Source organism: Myxine glutinosa, chromosome 8, assembly GCF_964187855.1.
Source record: "Myxine glutinosa chromosome 8, kmMyxGlut1.1, whole genome shotgun sequence".
NCBI lineage: Eukaryota > Metazoa > Chordata > Myxini > Myxiniformes > Myxinidae > Myxine > Myxine glutinosa.
Genome location: NC_136268.1, coordinates 117,333,779 through 117,359,781, shown reverse-complemented (window position 1 = coordinate 117,359,781; position 26,003 = coordinate 117,333,779). Strand labels below are relative to the sequence as shown.

The 26,003-nt window shown below is 50.9% G+C and overlaps 1 protein-coding gene across 1 annotated transcript in view; it reads left to right on the top strand.

The window, feature by feature from the left end:
- Positions 1-1,518: 1,518 nt before the first annotated feature.
- Positions 1,519-26,003, top strand: part of LOC137432884 (uncharacterized) — a 35,675-nt gene continuing 11,190 nt past the window's right edge. The window contains exon 1 of the mRNA XM_068125177.2: positions 1,519-2,130. Coding sequence (XP_067981278.2) covers positions 1,706-2,130 — 425 coding nt within the window. The 5' untranslated portion in view covers positions 1,519-1,705. The remainder of the gene's footprint in view (positions 2,131-26,003) is intronic.

The window sequence follows — 26,003 nt, the reverse complement described above, 5'->3', positions numbered from 1 at the left end:
GAGGAAACATTGCTTCAATTTGCTCGTGCAGCCTTTCGAGGAAACTTTGTCTTCCAAGATGACAATGCACGGCCTCATCGTGCTCGCATGATCCAACACTTTCTTGCTGACCGTGGTGTAGAGCATATGGAGTGGCCTGCCATGTCCCCGGATATGAATCCGATAGAGAACGTGTGGGCAGAATTAACGCGTCAAATCGACCACTTGGACCAGCAGCCGACCTCTGTGCGTGAATTTCAGCAGGCTATTGTCACTGCATGGCAAGCGATTCCTGTCCAAACCTTGGCAAATCTCGTGAACAGCATGCCTCAACGTGTACCTGCTCTCCTGAATGCTCGTGGGGGTTACACGAAGTACTGAACTGTAATTTTACTGTCCGTAATCCCAGTCGTAATTTAACTTTTGTTTTTGTTAAAAAAATTTTTGGCTAATGTGCAAAATAAAGAGATACTTCTGGAAAACGTACAGAAGTTTAACACAGTACTGTCCGTGAATTGAGTTCGATATCAGTTTACATCACTTTCAAGGATCAATTTATTTGTTTCGAAATGTCAAATGTGGTTTTTGTTTCTTTTAAAGGTCACATCAACAAAATCTAGAATAATTTCAACATAATTCCAATGAACTTTTGGTTCTAAGACATCTTGAAAAGTAAGTTCACCCCCACAAAAAAAAAATTCCATATTAAATGCCAAGTCTGTATATATATATATGTACAAATGTATATATACAGGTTGAGCCAGAAATACATTTTTATTATTTCTCTTTTTTACTGATTTCGTTTTGCAGAAGTGAGCGCAATGACATGTTATCAGCAAGATGGTGCAACCTCCCACACCGCCAGAGTGTCCATGACGACTGTAAGGGCGCTCTTTCCAAAGCATGTCATTCTCAGAAACGGCGATATTCCATGGCCAGTGAGGTCACCCGATTTGATTGCATGTGATTATTTATTGTGATCATATCTAAAGGACGAAGTGTATGTTAACTCTTCATGAACTTCAGGAAAACATCATACGCGAAATCAATGATATTGGCGTGGCCATGTTGCAGAACGTCATGAATAATTGGCGTCCAGGATTGGAGGAATGTGTCAGATGAAATGGTGTGCATCTCCTAGATGTTCTTTTCCACAAATAAATGGTATGTTATGTACTTCACTTTGTTGTAAGAATTTGTTTTGAAATACAATTTTTTATTTCCTTCACACGAATTTCAAAAATGACCATATTTCTGGCTCACCCTGTATATACACATTTATATATGTACGAGTATATTCAGATATAGGTATAGGTGGAGGGTGGATAGCTTCTGGCGTGGTGTAGGGGGCTGTGAGGTTTGGGGGTGGTGGAGGGGGGGCTGTGGCCCATGTGTGTATGTGTATGTGGGTAGGGGTAAGTGGTGGTGGGTGTCTCTGATCCATGGGTCTTGTGGAGGCCTTCGATGTAATTCAGATGATGTGATTCGCTGAGCAGGCACGTGACGCTCGATCGTAGCGTGATTGCGCATGTACACGTCACACACACTGAGGTGGCTGGGAAGGAGGAGAAGACAGTATGAGGATGCTGAGCTGAGAAGACCTTGTGTTAAGGAAGTCTCCTTGATAATGCCTCCATTCTTCCCCAGATTTTGACAGCTGCTGGAAGAGGAACGAACCTACAGACTGTTTCATTCATTAGTCGTTCGCATCTTTAATTGTGGGACCATGGCTTGGCCGTGCATTAACCGTGCATGCTGTGCCGCGCGTTGCTGGAACCAGATCGACATTGACGACATCACCATCCCGTTAACGCTCGCCTCGTACTCGGTACTGGTGGAGCAGCGAACCCAGACTCACACCGAGGCGATCGTTGCGAACGCACCACGCACCCCCATCGCCATCGAGCCTCAACAGGCTGCGGAGGTTCATCGAGAGGTGCTTTCCGCGGCCGCCGAGAGCGCATCGGTCAGCAGGAGCGACTTCCCCGCATGGAACGTTCCCCGGGAGCGAAGCTGCAAACCGCTTTGTGGTTACCAGCCGAGCCCCGAGCCCTTCCTCTCCGAGAGCCAGTACCAGAATGACTACCAGGCGTGGCCCCTGCAGCCGCGAGAGCGACCTGTGCGCACTGGAAGCTCAGAGACAACGAGGCGGTAAGTGTGGATATAATCAGTTATATGACAATATTGTGGGTCTGTGGTGTAATCACCCTGAGGTCTACCGTCCCGTTCAGTAATGAAGACCCCACTGCCCCCGTGCGAAATTGCATTTACTTTTCAAATTGAAAAATCAAAATTTGCTTTGAAATCGCATTGTTGGAGCCAAGGATGCCGGATCAGTCGAAGGGCAAGGGGGTATTTTTGTGGGCGTAAAAAGAATAATTTAGAATTATCGAGAAAGGTTTAAATTACAATGAGAAATTAAAACGCACGGACCGAGAGCTTCGAACTTGGGAAAATGAGAATCCTTCTCTTTTAACAGCAAACTCAGATATACATGAATGACAAAATTGGTATTTTATTCTAGCAAAGTCTTAATACTCTTTGTTAAACACACATAGGCCTGATCTTACCTCGACAAATTATCAATCGAGTCAAATACGATGTTTTTTTACCTCCGCCACCGAAGGTGGATGATGGTTATGTTTTCAACCCTGTCTGCCTGTCTGCCTATCTGTGAACAGGATATCTCAAAAACTTGTGGACGGATCCGGACGAAATTTGGTGCAGAGGTTGGGTATGTGACCAGGACGAAATGATTCGATTTTGGTAAAGATCCAGATGATCTGGATCTTTATCTGCGATATTTAAGATGATTCTTCACCATTGAGTTGAGCATGATATTTCAAAAAGTTATGGAAGAATTATGACAAAACTAGGTGGATGAGTTAGTTAGGCGACAAGAACAAGGCGATTAGATTTTGTTTCAGGTCTGAATCCAGATCCGGCCTTTTGAGGTACAAAACGTAAACTGTTCAGCCTGGCGTAGGTATGCGCTCTACCGAGTGACGTTCTAGTTATAGAAGTATTTATCCCGATAGCACCCACCTGGGCAGGTAGTTTACTGTTGTCTATTATTCACTGGAAGGATGACCAAATAAATATATATATATATATATAAATATATATATATATAAATATATATATATATATATATATATATATATATATATATATATATATATATATATATATATATATATGATATATATATATATATACATATTTTATATATATATATATATATATATATATAATATATATATATATATATATATATATATATATATATATATATATATATATATATATATATATATATATATATATTGCTGCGGTTTTGAGATTGGCACATTGAAGTCATTAAAGGTTAAAGGTTTGCCCCCCATAGTTAGTCACACGAGCAAAATATAGGCCCATTTGTAGTATAGTTATGTCTTAGTATGTGTAAGAATAGGCCATTTCCCCTCTTAGTACCTGCGTTGTGTAAAGACAGGAGAATAGGCCCCCCAATCATTTTGCTCCAACCTCCATTCTACCTCTATGGGCGCAATCCATCCCGCGCCCCATTTGGCTGTCCACTAGTCGAGTAACACGAGGTAGGCCTTGGAAGGGGAAGGAGGGGAGCGGGGTCGGGGTGAGCGGCGTGGGGGGACGGTAAGAGCCACCAGCCAATCAGAGCTCGAGCGGAATGGCGTGAGAGGGCGTGGTGAAGAGAGTCTGGTGAGTTCCAGAAGGTTCGCGGGGCGGGTCTATATAAGCCCATACGAAAAGCTCTCGAAAGGACTTGCAGAGGGGGAGCTTGATAAGAGGACTTACAAGCAGGACTTGCAGAGGATACGTGCGTTGTAAAGGAGGATTTGCACCCGTGGCGCAATAGGACTTGAGGAGAAAGGACTGTGCCAGTGAATTTGCATCACTCGCCGTTGTTGAACTTTGACCCTCACAATAGAACATGCGCGCCAGGGGAGAGAGAGGAAGAGGCGTTGGCCGTACATGTACGCGGGCGCAGCCAGACGCGCCGGTAACGAAGATAGCGCATTTCGGCCACACGAGTGAACGCGGCCATAACCGCGAGTGAAAAATAATAATAATAATAATAATAATGCATTTATTTTGTATAGCGCTTTTCATGAAGCCCAAAGGTGCTTTGACAGAGTGCAAAACATAATGCATAACAAAACATGAAAACAACAATTGCAAAAAGACAAGAATCAATAGGGAAATATTCTAAAGCAAAAGGAGGGAGAAGGAGAAGTGATAGTCAGGGGTTAAATGCTGTGGGTTGAATGTTGAATGCAGTGCTGAACAGGTGGGTCTTGAGTGATGTTTTGAATGTGGTGAGTGAGGAGGAGTCTCTGATGGTGTGAGGTAGTGAGTTCCAGAGGGTGGGAGCAGCGATGGAGAAGGCCCTGTCCCCCCAGGATCTGAATTTGGTCCGGATGGGGAGGGGGGGGGTCAGGAGGTTGGTACCAGCAGAGCGGAGGTTGCGGGTGGGAGTGTGTCTGGAGAGGAGGTCAGCCAGGTAGGATGGGGCCAGGTTATGGAGGGCTTTGTAGGTCAAGAGGAGGATTTTGTACTGGATTCTCTGGGAGATGGGGAGCCAGTGAAGCTTGTAAAGGACGGGGGTGATGTGGTCACGGGTCCGGGAATGGGTGAGTAGACGGGCAGCGGAGTTCTGAATGTATTGGAGTTTATTGGTGATTGTTGAGGGTGAACCATAGAGGAGGCTATTGCAGTAGTCCAGACGGGAGGTGATGAAGGCGTGGAGGAGAGGGATGAGCGGAGACGGGCGATGTTTTTCAGGTGAAAGAAAGCTGTCTTTGTGATCTGTTTAGTGTATTTGTCGAAGGAGAGGGTTTGGTCAAAGATGACGCCAAGATTCCGGATGAGAGGGGAGGTGGATACTGGGATACCGTCGATGTTGAGGGCAAAGTTATGGGTGGATTTTGTGAGCGTTTTTGGGCCAATGATGATTATTTCAGATTTATCACAGTTAAGTTTGAGGAAGTTGATTTGAAGCCAGGATTTTATTTCAGAGATGCAGTTTGTCAGGATAGAGTGGGTGTCGGTGGAGACGGACTTGGTGGAGATGAAAAGCTGGATGTCATCGGCGAAGCAGTGGAATTGGAGACCATGACGGCGGATTAAGTGACCGAGGGGGGACAGGTAAAGGATGAAGAGGAGGGGGCCAAGAACTGAACCTTGGGGGATACCTTGGGGGAGGGGAGCAGTGGGGGATTTGCAGTTATTGATGGAGATGAACTGGCGTCTGTCAGAGGGGTATGATTTAATCCAAGAGAGGGCAGTGCCGGTAACGTTAAAGGTGGATTCAAGTCGGGTGAGGAGGATGGTGTGATCGATGGTGTCAAAGGCAGCGCTGAGGTCGAGGAGGACGAGAATGTTGAAGATGCCAGCGTCAGAGGAGAGGAGAAGGTCGTTGGTGATTTTGAGGAGAGCAGTTTCAGTACTGTGGTTGGAGCGGAATCCGGATTGGAATGTTTCATACAGGTTATTGGCAGAGAGGTGATGTTTGAGTTGAGCGGCTACAGCGCGTTCCAAAACTTTTGACAGAAAGGGTAGGTTGGAGATGGGTCTGAAGTTGTTCAGGGTGTCAGGGTTTAATCCAGGTTTTTTCAGAATGGGGGTAACAGCAGCAATTTTGAGGGATGGTGGGACGATGCCTGTAGACAGGGAGGAGTTTATTGTTGCAATGATAAGTGGAGAGAGAGCAGGGAGGGAGGCCTTGACAAAGCTGGAGGGGATGGGGTCAAGAGTGCAGGTGGCAGTTTTCATTCCTATGAGGAGTTCAGAGAGGTCAGTAGGGGAGACCGGGGAGAATTGAGACAGGGGAAGGCAGGATAAGGGGGGGCAGGTGGTTGGAGGGGGAGCGGGTGCGGCGGTGGTCAAGCTGTTGTAGATGTTGTCAATTTTGCGTTGGAAGAAAGAAAGGAAGGAGATGCAGTTGTCTACTGTGAATGACTGGGTGGTGGTGTCCAGGGGGCAGAGGAGTTTGTTTATTGTCGAGAAGAGTGCTTTTGGGTTTCCGGAGCCAGAGTGGATAATTTGAGAGTAGTAGGCGGAGCGAGCGTGGGAGAGGGCATCTTTGTAGTGTTGTAGGTGGTCCTTGTAGGCTTGGGAGTGAACTGTGAGACCTGTTTTATTGCGGAGTCTTTCAAGTTGGCGAGCACGAGTTTTCATCAGGCGGAGTTCAGGGGTAAACCAGGGAGCAGAATGGGTGAAAGAAACTGTTCTGGTTTTTACAGGCGCAAGCTGGTCAAGGCAGGAGGAGAGAGTGTGGTTGTAGTAGTCAGTGAGGTCGGAAGGGGTGTGGAGGTCAATGAAGGGAGAAGTGGACATTTTTTCAGAGAGGGTGGATGAGAATGAGGTAGGTGAAAGAGCGTTTAGCTTACGGAAGTTGATAGTGCGATAATGTTTTGGTGTTGGGGTGGGGATGTTGATGGTCATAGTGATGGCTAAGTGGTCAGAGAGGGTGAGGTCGGAGCCAGAGAGATGGTGCAAAATTAATCCAGTGGAGCAGACAAGGTCCAGAATGTGCCCACAGTTATGGGTAGGAAAGTTGACATGTTGAGTGAGATTAAAGCAGGTGAGTAAATCAGTGAAGTCAGTGGTTATTGTGGAGTCAGTGGAGTCCATGTGGATATTGAAATCACCAAGGAGGAGGATTGAGGGGGAGAGGGAACATAGCTGGGTCAGAATGTAGGAGAAGTCAGACAGGAATAATGGGTGTGGTTTGGGAGGGCGGTAGACGACAGCCATGACTGACTGCGTGCGACCAGAGTTTAAAAGCCAGGTGTTCAAAGGATGAGGATGAGGCGATGGGGATGAGGCTGGTCCTGATGTCTTGACGGTGGGTAACGGCAATTCCACCACCTCGGCCCTCTGAGCTTGGTTTATTGACGTAGGAATATCCATTGGGTGTGGTGAGGTTGAGCGTGTAGTAGTCCAGTGGTTGTTGCCAGGTTTCGGTGAGACAGAGAAAGTCCAGTTTGTTATCCAGGATGTAGTCGTTGAGGATGAGGCATTTGTTGTTGAGGGACCGGGTGTTGAACAGGGTGAGCTTGATGTTGTTTTGAACAGCGGGGATGAATTCAGGTGATTTAGCCAGGGTTCGCAGGCAGGAGGTGCGATTTTGTGCGTTGCCGTGACTAGGTGCGCTGGGACGATGAGTGGGAGTGCGCTGAGCCGACCAGAGGACGGGGATGGAGTGACCTGATTGTACATATACAAACTTACGACCGGAGCCACGGTGAATGTACCTGGGTAGTCGGTGGAGTCCATTTGATTTTTTTTGGTTTTTTTTTTTTGTATACAACATCGAGGCTCGTGAAAGAGCGAACATTAATCACACAGAAAGATAAACAGACACATAAAACAAATAACATCGGGAGCGTTAGAGAGAGGGGGAAGGACACAAACACAACATTTGAGAGCAAGGACCGAGAGACATGGAGACATCAAGAGAACTGTGGGAGGGAGAGGGCTTTGGGGGGAGGCATGGGAAGGGGGGGGGGGGGGGTGGAAGAGGTATAAAACATATGGACACTGCCAGGACTTCCAGGAAAGAAGTTGGAATTTCAAACAAGGTGGATCTGTGGTGAATTAGTGGGGGTAGAAAAGATAAAGGTTTTGGATGGGGGAAGATAAGAGATGGTGGTGAACAGCTGTTTTAAAGACCTGGAGGGAGGAGTGTGATTGAAGTGAGTGTGGGAGTTTGTTCCAGAGGCGGGAGAAAAGAGGAATGAAAGAGTGAAGGTGAGCAGAGAGCCGAGATTTCGGCAGTTTAACCATCTGAGGGTGGCTGGCAGATCTTGTGCGACCTGTAGGAATATTTGGGGGACAGAGCATAGAGAGAGCTGGGGGAGCAAGGCCAGAGAGGAGTCGGTAGAAGACAGACAGACCACCGACCTGCCTGCGGTGAGTGAGTGAAAGGCCCTCAGAGATAGCTTCATCGCGGGAGATTCCAATGATTCTGAAAGCTTTGGATTCAACAGCGTGAAGCCGAGCCAGGTGTGAGGCAGGAGCACCAGCCCATAGGGGAGAACAGTATTCCAGTGAGCTGCGGATGAAAGCCTTGTATGTGGTGAGGAGCTCAGGTGTGCCTAGGAAGGACTTCGCACGACGGAGGATGCCCAGTCGGCGACTGGCTTTGGAGGCCAGCTTGGAAATGTTGTTTTCCCAAGAAAGATCATGGCAGATAGTGAGACCCAAAAGCTTGAGCGACAGAACTTCTTGGAGAGGATTGTTGAGAAAGTAGATGGGAGGGTTGTACAGTCGATCTTTTCGGAGAGACATAGTAAGAGTGTGAGATTTGTCAGGATTGAAAGACATGTTCCACTTGTTTGACCAGTCTGTGATTTTGTCCAGGTCTTTAGAGAGTGAGGAGGCTGCAGACTGCCGATCTGCGGGAAGAGGAATGGAGCGGCAGAGAGTGGAGTCATCAGCAAAGAGATAGAGAGGATTTTCCAGAGAGTCGGAGAGATCATTGATAAAGACCAGAAAAAGCACAGGGCCCAGCACACTGCCTTGGGGAATTCCAGCCTGAACAGGAAGGGGAGATGAGAGAAATCCATTCAGGGCCACACGTTGACGACGACCAGAGAGGAAGTCCGCAAGCCATGCATGGAGATTTCCATGGATACCATAGGAGGAGAGTTTGGTGAGCAGAGCTGGGTGCCAGACCGTATCGAAGGCACGTGATATGTCAAGGGAGACAGCTCTGATTTCCTGTTTGGCATTGAGGACCTCCATCCATTGTTGAGACAGCAGAAGCAGCATGTCCAGAGTAGAGTGACCTGGTCTGAAACCAAATTGATGATCAGAGATCAAGCCATTGGAGAAGAGGAAAGATTTCATATCCGAAGCAATGATGGATTCCATGACTTTGCTGATAATTGGGAGCAGGCTGATTGGTCTGTAGTTGCAAGGATCTGTTTTTGCACCTTTTTGTGTAAAGCGGTAATGTTTGCTGATTTCCAGGATGCTGGCAGATGACCTTGAGCAAAAATTTGAGGGTGAGGTCGAATAAGCGAGTGAATAACCGCCAGTCGTGCCAAAGTCCGCCCTCTACCGTGCGTACCGAGATAACCCGATTGTTCAGGAGACACGCTACGAGCTCCTGCCTTCTCCTGCCTCCATCTCCACGGGATGTGCCGGGGACCAGAGAGAGCTGCACGAGAGCCATCCCTGGACACGCTGGAGAACGTCATCCTGCTCATCTACAATCCCCGTGTGAGTGTGTGTGAGATGGGCCCGTTTGTCCAGGGGTATTAAGTAAGACTGTATAAGGCTGCTCTGTGTCCCTTTCCTTCTACCAATCCTTGTATAGTGTAAATAAATTCTGTTCTTTCTTCTGATTCAATCGTTCCCGTGATTTCTCCATTGGCTAAGCGTAGTACGAATAGAACCGCTTGAATCGGGTTCCACCATCTATAATGGCGCGGATCACGTGTACGCAACCGCCCGGCGTATCACCAACACACGTGGTTCGTGCGAGGCTTATTTCCTCGCTTCAGGGCAGCGCTAGTACTTAGGTAACAGCGAATTTGGTCCCGAAACCCTATTTAGCGCTGTCCGGAAGGGTCATAATAGGTCTCGGGTCGTGCCAGGTCAGTAAAGACAAGGGGATTAATCCCCCCTTGATAAGGGGAGAAGGCCGGCGGCAGATCCGCAACAATTGGTAGTCAGGAGTGGGGATTTGGAACCTGGGACGAAATTTTTTAGACCAAATTTTGGACACCAATTTTGCATATTGGCCGTAACAATTGGTGTCGGGGAGTTGAATTTGGAACCCTACCAAATTTTTTTGGACGAGTTGGCCCCAAATTGCGAGCGACCAAAATTTAGTATTCAAATCCAAAATTGTAAATTCGTGCCATGGCTAGCCAAAGCGATCGAATGCCGGTGGGGGTAGAAATAAATGAAGAATTAATAACCCAGGACCAAGAGGGACAGTTGGTAGTAATGGAAGCAGAAAAGGGTGCGGCAGCTGGGAAAGAAAATGGCGGCGCCTCACACGTGGCGACGAGGGCCGCGCCCGCTGTACCAACGTTTAAAGACATGCAGTTATTCATGGCTCTATTTAAGAAGGAAATGAAAAAAATGGGGGATCAGTTGGCTCGTCGAATAGATGCCCAAAGTGACAAATACACCCGGGAAATAGAAGAGATAGGGGAGAACATTGGGCACATGTTGAGCGAAGAGGTCACATTGGTACGGGACGAGGTAAAGCGGTGTGAGGAACGCGTAGGGAACGAGCTTTGGCAGAGCGCGGCTGGAGTGACCGGGGGGATAGAGATCGCGACACGGGGTGTGGAAAAGCCGACGGCCGCCGAGTTGGAAAATAAAATTTTATGTGCACCGGTGGTCGTCGAGGAAAAAGAAAAGGAAATGGTTATAGTTGAAATTGGGGCCGAAGAGACGGCAGAGATAGAATCAGGAAATGAATCGAAGGAAGAAATGGGATGCACGCAAAGTCCGTGTTCGCATTGTGATGCCGTGCTTGCTAACCCCAATGAAGGTTTACAGGTGCGGTTGCCGGAGAAGAAGGTCCCGAAGGTGAATAGGAGTGTGTATGGCGTGAAAGTGTTTGGCGGGAAAACATTTTTGGCGCGCTTGGGATCCAGACGCAACCCGGGCGCTCGTGGAAGGTCCGTGGTGCGATGTACGCGAGTGAATGGCGCGATTGGCGCGCGTGTGCAAAAACAGTGCGCACCGAAGCGTGAGTGTATGATGGAGTGTGAGTGGGAAGAGTGTGTCGAAGAAGAGTGCAATACAGAGTGTGCGATGGCCAAGAGTGAGAGCAAATGCACACGGGAGCGTGTTGTAGTGAGTGTGCTGGAGTGCACACCAGAGCGTGTGATTGGGTGTGCAACAAGAGAGTGCACACCCGTGGGTAAGTGTGCGTTGATTGGGTGTGTACCGGGAGAGTGTATACCCGTGGTTGTTACTGAGTGTGTAACAAAAAAGTGTGTGCAAGGGTGTGCGATGGCCGAGTGTGTAACGGAGTGTATGAGTGGTACGAGTGCGCCTGGGTGGTGTGCACGAGAGCATGCGGTAATAGAATGCATGGAGTGTATGAGAGGCACTGGAGCGCCGCGGTGTACGAGTGTGGAGTGGGTCGCGAGTGTTGAGAACGCGGCTCGAGCATCAACGCAATCCGGGGGAGCGTTTAGTGCTACGTATAGCCGACGCGAGCCCTCGGTGCGTGGTGTGTTTTGTGTGCAGCGGGGTTTGGCGGGGATTGTTGCCGCGGCGGCATGCACGATTCGTGCCTGGCCCGCCCTGTATGGTTGGTGCCGCGCCTTGGCGGGAAAGGCGATCGGCACGGTTCGAGGGGGGGGAGGAGAGGTCGGAACCGCGCCCCCTGGCGGGCGCGGTGCTCCGACCGTGGGAGGTTGGGCCATTGTGTAGGGGGCCGAAAGGCTCTGTGCAGAGATGGCGGCTGGAACCTTGGCCCAACAAAACCTCCTCCCCTGATTCGAAAATGCTGGATGGACCCAACCAACAGGAGACCAACCACCCGTATGCATTGCTTGGCTTTTCGAAGCCGAGCTGTGATGACGAAAATGTATTTCCGCACCGAGAGGCTAATAGTGCAGTGGACAAATGGGAATAGTGATGGCGAATGGTACCCGGCGTAGGGGAATGGTAGGTTTGAAGGAACTGCGCTCCAACGCGAGTCGAAAGAATTGACGCGACCAAAGACGGAATTCGTCCGAGTTGCTTTATTGAAACAAAACAGCTCAGGTATTCTGACAAGCCCGTTTTTCGGGCAACAATATATATACACATTTATGTCGGGAAGTTTGCCCGGCAAAAGCTATACCGGGCATGCCCGGGTATCAAGGGCGAGCCTTGGAAAGGCGAGTCTGGACCTGCCCGGGCGTGTTTGGCTGCGGCCTGGCAAGTCGAGGCTGGGCGTGCCCGGGCGCTCTGGGCGAGCACTGGAAAGGCGATAGCGGGCATGCCCGGACGCTCTGGGCGAGCCCTGGAAAGGCGATAGCGGGCATGCCCGGACGCTCTGGGCGAGCCCTGGAAAGGCGATAGCGGGCATGCCCGGACGCTCTGGGCGAGCCCTGGAAAGGCGAGAGCGGGCATGCCCGGGAAAGACGAGACCGGGCGTGCCCGGGAGGTTCGGGCGTGCCCGGGAACAGTGAGTCCGGGCATGCCCGGGAGAGGCGCGTCTGGCCGGTGCAAGGCGATTATGTACATCCAGCGGTAACCGCTACACACGCCCCTCCAGAATCGACCTGCACCGGCAGGGTCAATTTAAGGGGGGTCCGGATGACCCGGCCGAAGCGACCCCTGGAGGGTCGTGGGGAGGGGTCTGACGTGGTGGTGGGTGGTCGAGCGGGGGGAACTGTGGACGGGGGGCGGCCTCGCCGCGGAGGAAGGGCCAACCGTGGTGGTCGGTCGACGTCCATGTGCGCCGGTTTGAGGCGGTCCACAGAAATCCGGTCCGGCCGGCCGCCGAAGTCGACGATGAAAGACTTGTCGCCCCGTCGCAGGACCCGGAAGGGCCCGTCGTACGGCGGCCGGAGTGGCCCCCGGTGCGCGTCATGACGCACAAAGACGTACTCCGCTGTGCGAAGCGCCGGGGGGACGTAGGACTGGGGGCCACCGTGGCGGGACGTCGGCACGGGGGCAAATCGTCGGGCGGCCTCCTGGAGGTCCGAGCGCTGGCGAGCGGCGGACCAGGGACTGGCAGCGTCAGGCACGAATTCGCCCGGGACGCGGAGTGGCTGGCCGTAGACGAGCTCGGCGGCGGACGCCTGGAGGTCTTCCTTGGGGGCCGTGCGAAGGCCCAAAAGGACCCACGGCAGCCGGTCGGCCCAACCGTCGTCCTGAAGGCCGGCCATGAGTGCGGCCTTCATGGAGCGGTGAAACCGCTCGCACAACCCATTGGCTTGGGGGTGGTAGGCCGTGGTGCGGTGCAGCGTGACCCCCAACAAACGGGCAACCGCGCCCCAAATCTCAGATGTGAACTGTGGGCCGCGGTCGGACGAGATGTCCGCTGGTGCGCCGAAGCGCGCGACCCAGGTGGCGATGAACGCCTGCGCCACGTCGGCGGTGGTGGTGGAGGTGAGGGGCACGGCCTCCGGCCACCTGGTGGTCCTGTCCACCATGGTGAGCAGGTGGGTGAACCCCCGCGAGGGGGGCAGGGGACCCACCAGGTCCACGTGGACGTGGTCGAAACGCCGTTCAGGCACGGCGAAAGGTGCCAGCGGGGCCTGGGTGTGGCGGTGGACCTTGGCTCGCTGGCAGGCCGTGCAGGCGTTGGCCCAGTCGCGGATGTTTCGTCGAAGGCCGTGCCAGACGAAACGCGCCGACACCAGCTTCTGAGAAGTTTTCCGGCCCGGGTGAGAAAGGCCGTGGATGGAGGCGAAGATGCGGCGCTGCCAGGAAACGGGCACGATGGGGCGAGGCTGGCCCTGGGAGACGTCGCAGAGCAGGACGGTGCCCGCGAAGGGGATGTCGGCCAGGCGGAGGCCCGTGTCCGCCACGCGGAGTGCCTGCACCGAGTCGTCGGTGGTCTGGTCGGCCGCCATGAGCGTGAAGTCCACGCCGAGGTGGACCGCGTTCGCGCTGGCCCGCGAAAGGCAGTCGGCCACGGCGTTGTCTTTGCCGGCGATGTGCTGGATGTCCGTGGTGAACTCCGACACGGCGGAGAGGTGGCGCTGCTGGCGGGCCGACCACGGCTCCGTGACCTTAGCCATTGCGTAGACCAACGGCTTGTGGTCGACGAAAGCCGTGAACGGGCGGCCCTCCAGGAGGTGTCGGAAATGGCGAACGGCCAGGAATAGCCCGAGCAGCTCGCGGTCGAACGTGCTGTAGTTTAACTCGTTCGGCCGGAGTTGCCGGCTGAAAAAAGCGAGTGGCTGCCAAACCCCGTCCACCCATTGCTCATGGACGGCGCCCACCGCGTAGTTGGAGGAGTCCGTAGTGAGGGCAATGGGCGCGTTGAGCACCGGGTGAGCCAGCAGCGTTGCGTCGGCGAGGGCCCGTTTGGCACTGGCGAAAGCCGCGTCCATGGCCGCGGACCAAACAATGTCATGCTTGGCCGGCTTGCCCCGGAGGGCCTCGTAAAGGGGCCGCATGAGCTGAGCAGCACGGGGCACGAATCGGTGATAAAAATTCACCATGCCGAGGAACTCTTGGAGGGCCTTGATGGAACGGGGACGCGGGAACGTGGTGATGGCCTCGACCTTGGTCGGCAGCGGCACGGCCCCGGTCTTGGTGATGCGGTGGCCCAAAAAGTCAACGGTCGTCGCGCCGAAGTGGCATTTGACCGGGTTGACAATTAAGCCGTGCTCGCTGAGGCGACCGAACAGTGTTCGGAGGTGGAGGAGGTGCTCGGCGCGGGACGTGCTGGCGACGAGGATGTCGTCCAGATAGACGAAAAGAAACGGCAGGTCGCGCAGCACGCCGTCCATCAAGCGCTGGAACGCCTGGGCCGCGTTCTTGAGGCCAAACGGCATCCGTAAATATTCGAACAGGCCGAACGGCGTGATGACGGCCGTCTTCGGGACGTCGGCCGCCCGGACAGGTACCTGGTGGTAGCCCCGTATCAGGTCAATTTTCGAAAATATGACCCGTCCCGCCAAACGGGCGGAAAAGTCCTGAATATGCGGGATCGGGTACCTGTCGGGGGTGGTAGCGTCATTGAGACGGCGGTAGTCGCCACACGGGCGCCATCCACCCCCCCGGCTTTGGCACGATGTGCAGTGGCGAGGCCCACGCGCTATCGGAGCGCCGCACGATGCCGAGGTGCTCCAACGCGTCGAATTCGGCCTTTGCCACGGCGAGCTTGGCTGGGTCGGGGCGGCGGGCCCTGGCGTAGACCGGCGGGCCCGTAGTGGGTATGTGGTGCTCGATCCCGTGCCGCACCGCGACGGCCGAAAACGTCGGCCGCATGAGGGCCGGGAATTCCACGAGCAGGCGAGCGAACTCGTTCGTTGCCGGGAGGGCGCACGCCAGTTCGGTCGGCGCGGAGCTGCTCATTGTGCACGCCAGGGAGCTGAAGGTCTCGGCGTGGACAAGGCGACGTCGTTTGACGTCGACCAGCAGCCCGTGCGCGCAGAGGAAGTCGGCGCCCAGCAAAGCCACGGGGACGCTGGCGGTAACAAAAGTCCATTGAAAGCGCTGGCTGCCGAAGCAGAGGGTGACGACGCGTGGGCCGAAAGTGCGTATGGCCGAGCCATTAGCAGCGACCAAAGAGGGGCCGCAAACTGCGTCCAGCCTGTCCTGCTCGGAGGCAGGTATGACGCTCAGTTGGGCGCCGGTGTCGCACAGGAAACGCCGTCCAGACGCTTTGTCCCGAATAAACAGCAAGTTGCCCGAGTGGCCGGCGCTCATGGCTGGGAATGAACGCCGGCCCGGCTGTTTCCCGACCTGCCGAAAGTGCACGGGGGCCGGCACGTCCGAGCCTTGTGTCCGAACCTGGCGTGGTAATAACACCACGCCCGGTCAGGTGGAGGCCCCGGCCGTCGTGTCAGAAGTGGGCGGTGCGGCGTGGCGGCCGCCAGTTGCACCGGCAGTTCGGCCTCCAACCGTGCAGGGCGCTCGGGCGTCGTGGGCGTCGCCTCGGACGGCGGCGGGCTCCAGGTAACCGCGCCGATGTGCTGGCCCGCCGAGGAGATCTTATCGGCTTCCCTGGCGAGGGCGCGGGAATCCGTGATCAACGTGCCAGCCAGGGCGAGGCGTACCGGGTGAGGTAGCTGACGGACGAACAGCTCCCGGAACAGGAATGCCGGAGAGTGCTCGCCGAGCAACGAGAGCATATAGTCCATGCGCTCGGACGGGCGCGTGTCGCCGAGCTCGGGCAGGTCAAGCAGGCGCCGTGTGCGTGCTGCCGGTGAGAGGGCGAAAGCGCCGAGGAGGAGCGTCTTCAGCGCGTCGTATTTGTCAGCAGCCGGCGGGTGCTGGAGGAGGCTCAAGGCGCGGGCTGCGGTGGCGGAACCGAGCGCCGCCACAACATGGTGGAAGCGGGTGTCGTCCGCGGTGATGCCTCGCAGGGCGAACTGGGAGTCCGCCTGGGCGAACCAAACAGCCGCGTGAGCCTCCCAGAAGGTAGGCAGTTTAAGCGTCACTGCCGTATCCATGTCGGTAGGTCACCAATGAAGGAACTGCGCTCCAACGCGAGTCGAAAGAATTGACGCGACCAAAGACGGAATTCGTCCGAGTTGCTTTATTGAAACAAAACAGCTCAGGTATTCTGACAAGCCCGTTTTTCGGGCAACAATATATATACACATTTATGTCGGGAAGTTTGCCCGGCAAAAGCTATACCGGGCATGCCCGGGTATCAAGGGCGAGCCTTGGAAAGGCGAGTCTGGACCTGCCCGGGCGTGTTTGGCTGCGGCCTGGCAAGTCGAGGCTGGGCGTGCCCGGGCGCTCTGGGCGAGCACTGGAAAGGCGATAGCGGGCATGCCCGGACGCTCTGGGCGAGCCCTGGAAAGGCGATAGCGGGCATGCCCGGACGCTCTGGGCGAGCCCTGGAAAGGCGAGAGCGGGCATGCCCGGGAAAGACGAAACCGGGCGTGCCCGGGAGGTTCGGGCGTGCCCGGGAACAGTGAGTCCGGGCATGCCCGGGAGAGGCGCGTCTGGCCGTGTTCTGGCCGGTGCAAGGCGATTATGTACATCCAGCGGTAACCACTACAGGTTCGCCATTCCTCACTTGGAGCACATGAGCAGTAGATTATGGGGTGGCAGTGTAAACTAGCCGAGGGCGGGCTAGGTTAATTGTTCGGGACTTAGTAAATGACAGTAGGAGACACAAGATTTAAGTAGCGACATTGGTACATGTAGAGGGGACGTAGAGAGATTAGAAGGATGATAATGACGAGGGAGTGCTTAGTGTAAGGGAAGACGGGAAAGCACGTGTATTCGGGGAAGTAGTTAGTTAGATGATGCTGTGTGTGTGTAGTAGTGTGGAGAAATTGTGTGTGTGGATGAGCTTGAGCAAATGAGGAATTGAATGGGAATCACTGTGTGTATTGAGCTTGAGAATTGAGGGGCAAATGAAGAATTAGTTGGGGATAACCAGAGGTGGTGTATGAGTGGTGTATTGAGGACAAGTGGAATTGTGTTGAGTGAATTGACTTGCATGGGGTGCAAGTGGAGAAAAGGTGTAAGAGCACAAGAGGTGTGCAAGAGAACTTGGTGTGTGGAATAAATGGTGTGGAATGCTTGGTGTGAAGTAAAAGGTGTGGAATGCATGGTGCGAAGGAGTGAATGGGGGGAGATGGACCCCTTCATGTATACCCGGGGAGGGTAGTTTAAAGTCAGGTAGAGGGCTTAGGTAAATTGTTGGATATTGACATCTGTGGTGCAGGAAGTAGCCAGAAGTGCTTGGATGGGTGCATGAGTCAGTGAATGGCTGGGCGTGTGGGCTTTGTTGGTGCATCTGGTTATTGGGGCACTCCGCCACTGGTAGTTTGTCGGCCAGGTGAGGCCGCAGGTAGGCTCTGGGAGCCAGTCAGAGTAGTGTTCAGTGGGGCCCGAGGATCCAGGAGAAGGACCCGGGTAGCCCAATGCCAGGGAGGGCATCAGGGGGTGAGAGAGCCAGGAGGGGCCTTCCCCAGTTAGGTAGTCGCAAGAGCAAGGTAAGCTCGGGTGGCGACTTCAGTGGCGGAGGTGCACAGGTAGTTGGACCTGCTAGTGGAGCCACATGACCCAGCCCCAAAATTGTGCAAGGGCACAGAATGAAAAATTGGGGAGTGAGACCCAAATTTGGAAGGCACCAGGTGGTCAATGGGAATTGGTTTTTAGAACCACATAGTGTAACGATGGCCAATTGAATTGGCAGGGCAAGACCCCGGGTAGTGTAACTGAGTTTATGTTATTAGAGTATAGTTAGGATGAGGAATCTGTTTGCACCATCCACATCCACTCACCAAGGGAGACGGAACTCCACACCAGGTTTTGTGAACTATTTGAGAGTGTAAGATGCATCTCGACGTGATGAGACAGTGTGTTGGTTCCATCTCTTCCTTCTTTGGAGGGATTGGACGACGAATTTGGAATTAGAGGGGGATATGGGAGACAAGACGTAGAGACAGATTTGTAATTTGTAAATACAGGGAGGGGCAAGGGTAGTGTAAGCTGACATGGGGGGTTGCGAATGGTTCGGGACGAGCTTGCTCTGCTCGTTCTCCCGTGCTCCTCATGTTGCATTACCTTGTGTTTTGGTGTACCCTTGCACCCTTTCCTCTGCTAACTGTGCTTTGTCTTTCCTCCCCACCCATGGACCCACTTTGGAGGAGGAGTGTGCATCAACTTTGAGCGGTGCAGTGGCACTTTGCTACACATGTGCAGCTGCACCTAGCTACACCTGTGCAGCATGCCTGCTGCACGTTGCTACACCCATGCAGAAGAACGGCGCGGTACTTTGCTGCCGTACTCTTATTATAACTTTGCTGCACATGCACAGACACTTTGCCGAACATTACACCTGGACCACACATTTTGTGGCTGTACACTTTGCTGAGCAGTCATTTGCTGCAAACTTGCCTTTCATCTTCGGACCACTGGTTTTAAGTGCCATCAATGTCACGCAGGTGGACCATAAGATTGGCCCTGCTGGCAATAAGAACGAACACGGTTTCTGTACATTTTATTCTGGTGTGCCAGGAAAGAAGACTTGTAAGTTTTTATGGCACACCGAAGACGAAGCAGGAAGACGCAAGATGCAGCAGCCCAGCAGCAGATGGTGAACTTTTTGAACTGTGCATTGAAATGTGTAATGTGTATTGGTGCATTGCTGTGCTTTTTCTCCCCTCCAATCTTCTTTCCACAAAAAAACAGGTCCTGGGTTATAGAAATGTAAATAATTAGGTTTAGTGTTGTAAATAAGATGCTACCCACCGGCTTTATGTTTAGTTTCAAAATAATTCCGCAATTCGGTTAGCTGTGGGTGTGAGTCCGTTAGAGTTAGTGACACAACGCAGTAGGTGGGACATATCTCGTGTTGTAAAACTGTCACATACAGGGGGTTAGATTAAATGTTAGAGGGGAACCACATTTAAGTGTCACACATAATTAAAAACTAGTCCCAAGTCTTTCTCAAAACCGGTCGTTCACACCTGTGTGGGTTCGACTCGGGGACGAGTCTGACGAGGGAGGGGGGCAGTGCTGCGGTTTTGAGATTGGCACATTGAAGTCATTAAAGGTTAAAGGTTTGCCCCCTGTAGTTAGTCACAGGAGCAACATATAGGCCCATTTGTAGTATAGTTATGTCTTAGTATGTGTAAGAATAGGCCATTTCCCCTCTTAGTACCTGCGTTGTGTAAAGACAGGAGAATAGGCCCCCCAATCATTTTGCTCCAACCTCCATTCTACCTCTATGGGCGCAATCCATACCGTGCCCCATTTGGCTATCCACTAGTCGAGTACCACGAGGTAGGCCTCAGAAGGTGAAGGAGGGGAGCGGGGGTCGGGGTGAGCGGCGTGGGGGGACGGTAAAAGCCACCAGCCAATCAGAGCTCGAGCGGAATTGGCGTGAGAGGGCGTGGTGAAGAGAGTCTGGTGAGTTCCAGAAGGTTCGCGGGGCGGGTCTATATAAGCCCATACGAAAAGCCCTCGAAAGGACTTGCAGAGAGGGAGCTTGATAAGAGGACTTACAAGCAGGACTTGCAGAGGATAAGCACGTTGTAAAGGAGTACTGGCACCAGTGGCGCGATAGGACTTGAGGAGAAGGACTGTGCCAGAGAATTTGCATCACTCGCCGTTGTTTAACTTTGACCCTCACAATAGAACGTGTGCGCCAGGGGAGAGAGAGGAAGAGGTGTTGGCCGTACATGTACGCGGGCGCAGCCAGACGCGCCGGTAATGAAGATAGCGCATTTCAGCCACGCGAGTGAACGCGACCATAACCGCGAGTGAATAACCGCCAGTCGTGCCAAAGTCCTCCCTCTACCATGCGTCCCGAGATAACCCGATTGTTCAGGAGACACGCTACGAGCTCCTGCCTTCTCCTGCCTCCATCTCTACGGGATGTGCCGGGGACCAGAGAGAGATGCACAAGATCCATCCCTGGACGCACTGGAGAACGTCATCCTGCTCATCTGCAATCCCCGTGTGAGTGTGTGTGAGATGGGCCCGTTTGTCCAGGGGTATTAAGTAAGACTGTCTAAGGCTGCTCTGTGTCCCTTTCCTTCTACCAATCCTTGTATAGTGTAAATAAATTCTGTTCTTCCTTCTGATTCGATCGTTCCCGTGATTTCTCCATTGGCTAAGCGTGGTACGAATAGAACCGCTTGAATTGGGTTCCACCATCTATAACGGTGCGGATCACCTGTACGCAACCGCCGGTATATCACCAACACACGTGATTCGTGCGAGGCTTATTTCCTTGCTTCAGGGCAGCGCTAGTACTTAGGTAACAGCGAATTTGGTCCCGAAACCCTATTTACCGCTGTCCAGAAGGGACGTAATAGGTCCCGGGTCACGCCAGGTCAGTAAAGACAAGGGGATTAATCCCCCCTTGATAAGGGGAGAAGGCCGGCGGCAGACCTGCAACAATATATATATATATATATATATATATATATATATATATATATATATATATATATATATATATATATATATAGTTACATTTGTGGGGGTGGGGATACTTTAGTCCAGGTAGATTTGTATAGATTAGTGTGCTCCGACTGTCGTGAAGAAGAACCACCTCGACGTACTATAAGTAGGGATCCAGTAGACCGTGTGTTCGGATTAAGGTGTACTTCGTCCCCATTATGAGGAGTGTGGTACATTAATTAGCTCAGGCATTATGGGTAATGTATCCCTTGTACGTCGTTACCTCTGTAATTTATTTCCTATGTTTCTTTTGGCACCACACCATAGACACTAGCCACGCAATCGACCGTATTTAAACTCGCCAATTAAAAAGCTAACTGGAAGTCATGCATTAAGCCCTACCGCTGACAACCCTGACTTGGGAAGCGCACAGTTTGGGCAGGCTGAGGCCACGCCCCGAGGAGCCGTGATTGGGTGGGGTTTTGATTGCAGGGAGGACTGGTGGAGGGTGACTCGCTGATTGGCGGGACACCCCAGATGACGTCAGAGCCTGGACGATAAAGAAACGTGCTGGCAGACATTTTCTCTCTTCATCCCTTGTCTTCTTCTTGGCTTCTCGCTAGAGCGGACGTTCTCTTCCCTTCTCCTTGGCTTCTCGCTCTAACCGACTTTTATCGCTCTCGTGTGCCTTGTCCTACCAAAGGCGATAGTGAACGGTCGTGATTCGCTCTTGCGCATTCTCGCGCTGAACCTCGTACGAACGGTGGCATTTTGCTCTCGAGCTCAAGGGATCTCATCGCGAGCGGCCATGTGCCGACATCTTGCTGGTGGTCATGAGGAGGAAGAGCCATGGACTGGGAACTGCGGGTTTCCAAGCAGGAACTGTGAGTAGACAGACACAGCCCATTCGATTCGCGCGTGAGGCCTGGAGTGAGCACGACACACCGCGAGGCCTGCTTTTTTTTACTGCCCACGCGCTGTGCGGAAGAGCGAGCACATTTTACCGCGAAGGCCTGAGACTATTTTGACGATTCTTGGCGAGACACACCGATTGAGTTGAGCTAAGTGCAATAAAATTACACCTTTTATTTTTACATCATTATATTTCCCTTTGTCCGTGTTTGGCTCTGGTGTGGAGGGTCCCTCAAGTTAGGAATTTAGTTTATCGTGCATTTATTTGTGCATTCCTTTGTTACCGGCATTTTCTTTAACTAGGGCGTGCCCGTACGTGGGTGCAAAAAAACATGCGTGCAAACAACAACAACAAAAAAAAACTTTGAAACCATGTGGCAGTAACGACCACAGAACCCCCCCCCCCCCTCTATTTACATGAAATGGTTTGGTCCATTCGCAAAGCCAAAGCGAACGGCTTGCGAGTACGGTAGAACCCCCCCCCCTCTATTTACATGAAATGGTTTGGTCCATTCGCAAAGCCAAAGCGAACGGCTTGCGAGTACGGTGACCATACCTTGGGAACCACTTGTCCGATTAATTTCAAACCTCGAAAAGGCACATCCTCGGGTCCCCAGCAATATACCTGGCAAGTTTCAAGTATATCGGACCCGTGGTTGTCGAGAAACAGCGGTCACAGACAAACACACACACATACACACAGAGATTACTGGAATTATAGATAGATAGATAAACCTGTTTATTTTTGTACATTTTAATCCCGTTTCGTTTGAGTTATTTATTGCAGGGTTTGGAGACTGCCGGTGCGACCGTGAAGGTAAGCGCTCCGGTTTCTCCCCCTCCTTCTTGTTTCCCCACGCATATTCTCTGACATTTGATGAACGCCTCAGAGTAACAGCTCGTTTGGTCATCCGTGCTACCATACAGTGTTCACCACACAAGGTAGTCACGTGACAATATACAGTCACATGAAAAAGTAAGTACACCCCATGTAAAGTTTTGACTTTTTCAACATATTTCAAAATACAGCTATTTGATCTTCATTTCAACAATATTGATAGATAAAGGTGATATAATATAACAAATATCATGAAACATTTACATTTTGGAGTCCATTGTATAATTTAAATAAACATAAATGCAAATTTCACATACGGAAAAAGTAAGTACACCCTTGGCTCTAATAGGTGGTATTGCCCCCTTTGGCAGAAACAACCTCAAGTAGGCGTTTCTTATAACTGTCGACCAGTCTCTGACATCGACAGGGAGAAATTTTTGCCCACTCCATATGCAGAATTCTTTCAGCTGTGCGATGTTTGAGGGGTTTCTTGCATGCACAGCTCGTTTCAAATCCCCCCACAACATCTCGATGGGATTTAGATCTGGGCTTTGACTTGGCCATTCCAGAACCCTCCATTTCTTTCTTTTCAGCCATTCCTTGGTGGATTTACTGGTATGTTTTGGGTCATTGTCATGTTGCAAGGTCCACCTTCGGTTGAGCTTCAACTTTCCGACAAATGGCCTCACATTATCCTAAAGCACCCTCTGGTACAATGTAGAATTAATAGTGGATTATATGATGTTGAGCTGCCCAGGCCCCGATGCAGCAAAGCTGCCCCAAACCATAATATTTCCACCACCGTGCTTTACAGTTGGTATCAAGTTCTTGTGGTCAAATGCTGTCTTTGGTTTTTGCCAAACATGTCTTCTGGTACTGTGGCCAAATAGCTCTACCTTTGACTCATGTGTCCAAAGCACATTGTTCCAGAAGAGCTGGTCTTTGCCTAGGTGTTCATTGGCAAACTTTAGTCTTGCCCTGATATTCTTTCTGGACAGCAACGGTTTCCACCTGGCACACGTCCCATGTAGATCAAATTTGTGCAGCCTCTTTCTAATGGTAGACTCGTGCACTTTGAAATCAACAGTCGCAAGAGCTACCTGTAGGTCCCGTGATGACATTCTGGGGTTCTTAGAGACTTCTTTCAGCATCTTGCGGTCTGCTCTCGGGCTGAACTTTCTGGGGCGGCCTGGCCTGAACAAGTTGGCAGTTGTTTGGAATCTTCTCCACTTGTAGATGATCTTCCGGACAGTCGAATGATTGATTTCAAATTGTTTGGAGGTCTTTTTAAATCCCTTCACAGACTCGTAGGCATCTATGACCTTCTTTCTGAAGGCCTCAGAGAGCTCTTTTGATCTCGGCATAGTGACGCCGCACACTTCAACAACAAAGAGCAAACCAAACTAAATGTCTGAGGTTTAAATAAGACAGGTTCCTCCAAGATCCTCTCTAATGATGTTCTTATCATTTGCACCTGAGCTGGTGCACCTGATTCAAATTTTAGGTATTTGAAGTAGTGATAAATATAGGGATGTACTTACTTTTTCCACATGCGAAATTTGCATTTATGTTTATATAAATTATACAATGGACTACAAAATGTAAATGTTTCATGATATTTGTTATATTATATTACCTTTATCTATCAATATTGTTGAAATGAAGATCAAATAGCTGTATGTTGAAATATGTTCAAAAAGTCAAAACTTTACATGGGGTGTACTTACTTTTTCACGTGACTGTATACATATATATATATATATATATATATATATATATATATATATATATATATATATATATATATATATATATATATATATATATATATATATATATCTATATATATATATATATCTATATATATATATATATATATATATATATATATATATATATATATATGTATATATACAGTGCATTCAGAAAGTATTCAGACCCCTTCACTTTTTTCACATTTTGTTATGTTGCAGCCTTATGCTGAAATCGTTTAAATTCATTTTTTCCCTCATCAATCTACACTCAATACCCCATAATGACAAAGAGAAAACAGGATTTTAGAAAGTTTTTCAAATTTATTAAAAAGAAAAACTGAAATATTACATTGACATACGTATTCAGACCCTTTGCTATGACACTTGAAATTTAGCTCAGGTGCCTCCCATTTCTCTTGATCATCTTTGAGATGTTTCTACACCTTCATTGGAGTCCTCCTGTGGTAAATTCAATTGATTGGACATGATTTGGAAAGGCACACACCTGTCTATATAAGGTCTCACAGCTGACAATGCATATCAGATCAAAAAGCAAGCCATGAGGTCGAAGGAACTGCCTGCAGTGCTCAGAGACAGGATTGTGTCAAGGCACAGATCTAGCAAAGCCTACAAAAAATTTCTGCTGCACTGAAGGTTCCCAAGAGCACAGTGGCCTCCATAATTCTTAAATGGAAGAAGTTTGGAACAACCAGGACTCTTCCTGGAGCTGGCCGCCCGGCCAAACTGAGCAATCGGGGGAGAAGGGCATTGGGAAGCGAGGTGACCAAGAACCCGATGGTCACTCTGGCTGAGCTCCAGAGATCCTGTGTGAAGATGGGAGAAACTTCCAGAAGGACAACCATCACTGCAACACTTACACCGATCTGGGCTTTATGGCAGAGTGGCCAGACGGAAGCCTCTCCTCAGTGAAAGACACATGAAAGCCCGCCTGGAGTTTGCAAAAAAGCACCTAAAGGACTCAGACTGTGAGAAACAAGATTCTGTGGTCTGATGAAACCAAGATTGAACTGTTTGGCCTCAATTCCAAGCGTCATGTCTGGAGGAAACCAGGCACCGCTCATCACCTGCCCAATACCATCCCAACGGTGAAGCATGGTGGTGGCAGCATCATGCTGTGGGGGTGTTTTTCAGCAGCAGAGACTGTGGGACTGGTCAAGGTTGAGGGAACAATGTGGGACTGGTCAAGGCAAAGTACAGAGATATCCTTAATGAAAACCTGAAACAGAGCGCCCAGGACCTCAGACTGGGCCGAAGTTCACCTTCCAACAGGACAATGACCCTAAGCACACATCCAAGACAACGCAGGAGTGGCTTAGGGACAACTCTGTGAAGGTCCTTGAGTGGCTCAGCCAGAGCCCTGACTTGAATCCAATCGTACATCTCTGGAGAGACCTGAAAATGGCTGTCCACCGACGGTCCCCATCCAACCTGACAGAGCTTGAGAGGATCTGCAGAGAAGAATGTCAGAAATTCCCCAAATCCAGGTGTGCAAAGCATCATACCCAAGAAGATTCGAAGCTGTAATCGCTGCCGAAGGTGCTTCAACTAAGTACTGAGTTAAGGGTCTGAATACTTATGTCAATGTGATATTTCAGTTTTTTCTTTTTAATAAATTTGCAAAACTTTCTAAAATCCTGTGTTCTCTTTGTTATTTTGGGGTATTCGGTGTAGATTGATGAGGGAAAAAATGAATTTAAACGATTTCAGCATAAGGGTGTAACGTAACAAAATGTGAAAAAAGTGAAGGGGTCTGAATACTTTCTGAATGCACTGTATATAGTATATATTGTTGCAGTTTTGGGAAACCACTCAGAGGCAATGGCAACCACCATACAGGTCCCTTTGTGTCGTTATTTCCGTGGTATGAGACTACAATAGTTCCTTCCCTTTGTCTAGTGGGTTAATTTGTCACAATGCGTTGGAGCAAGGATTGAGAGCTTTCTCCCCAATTTCCT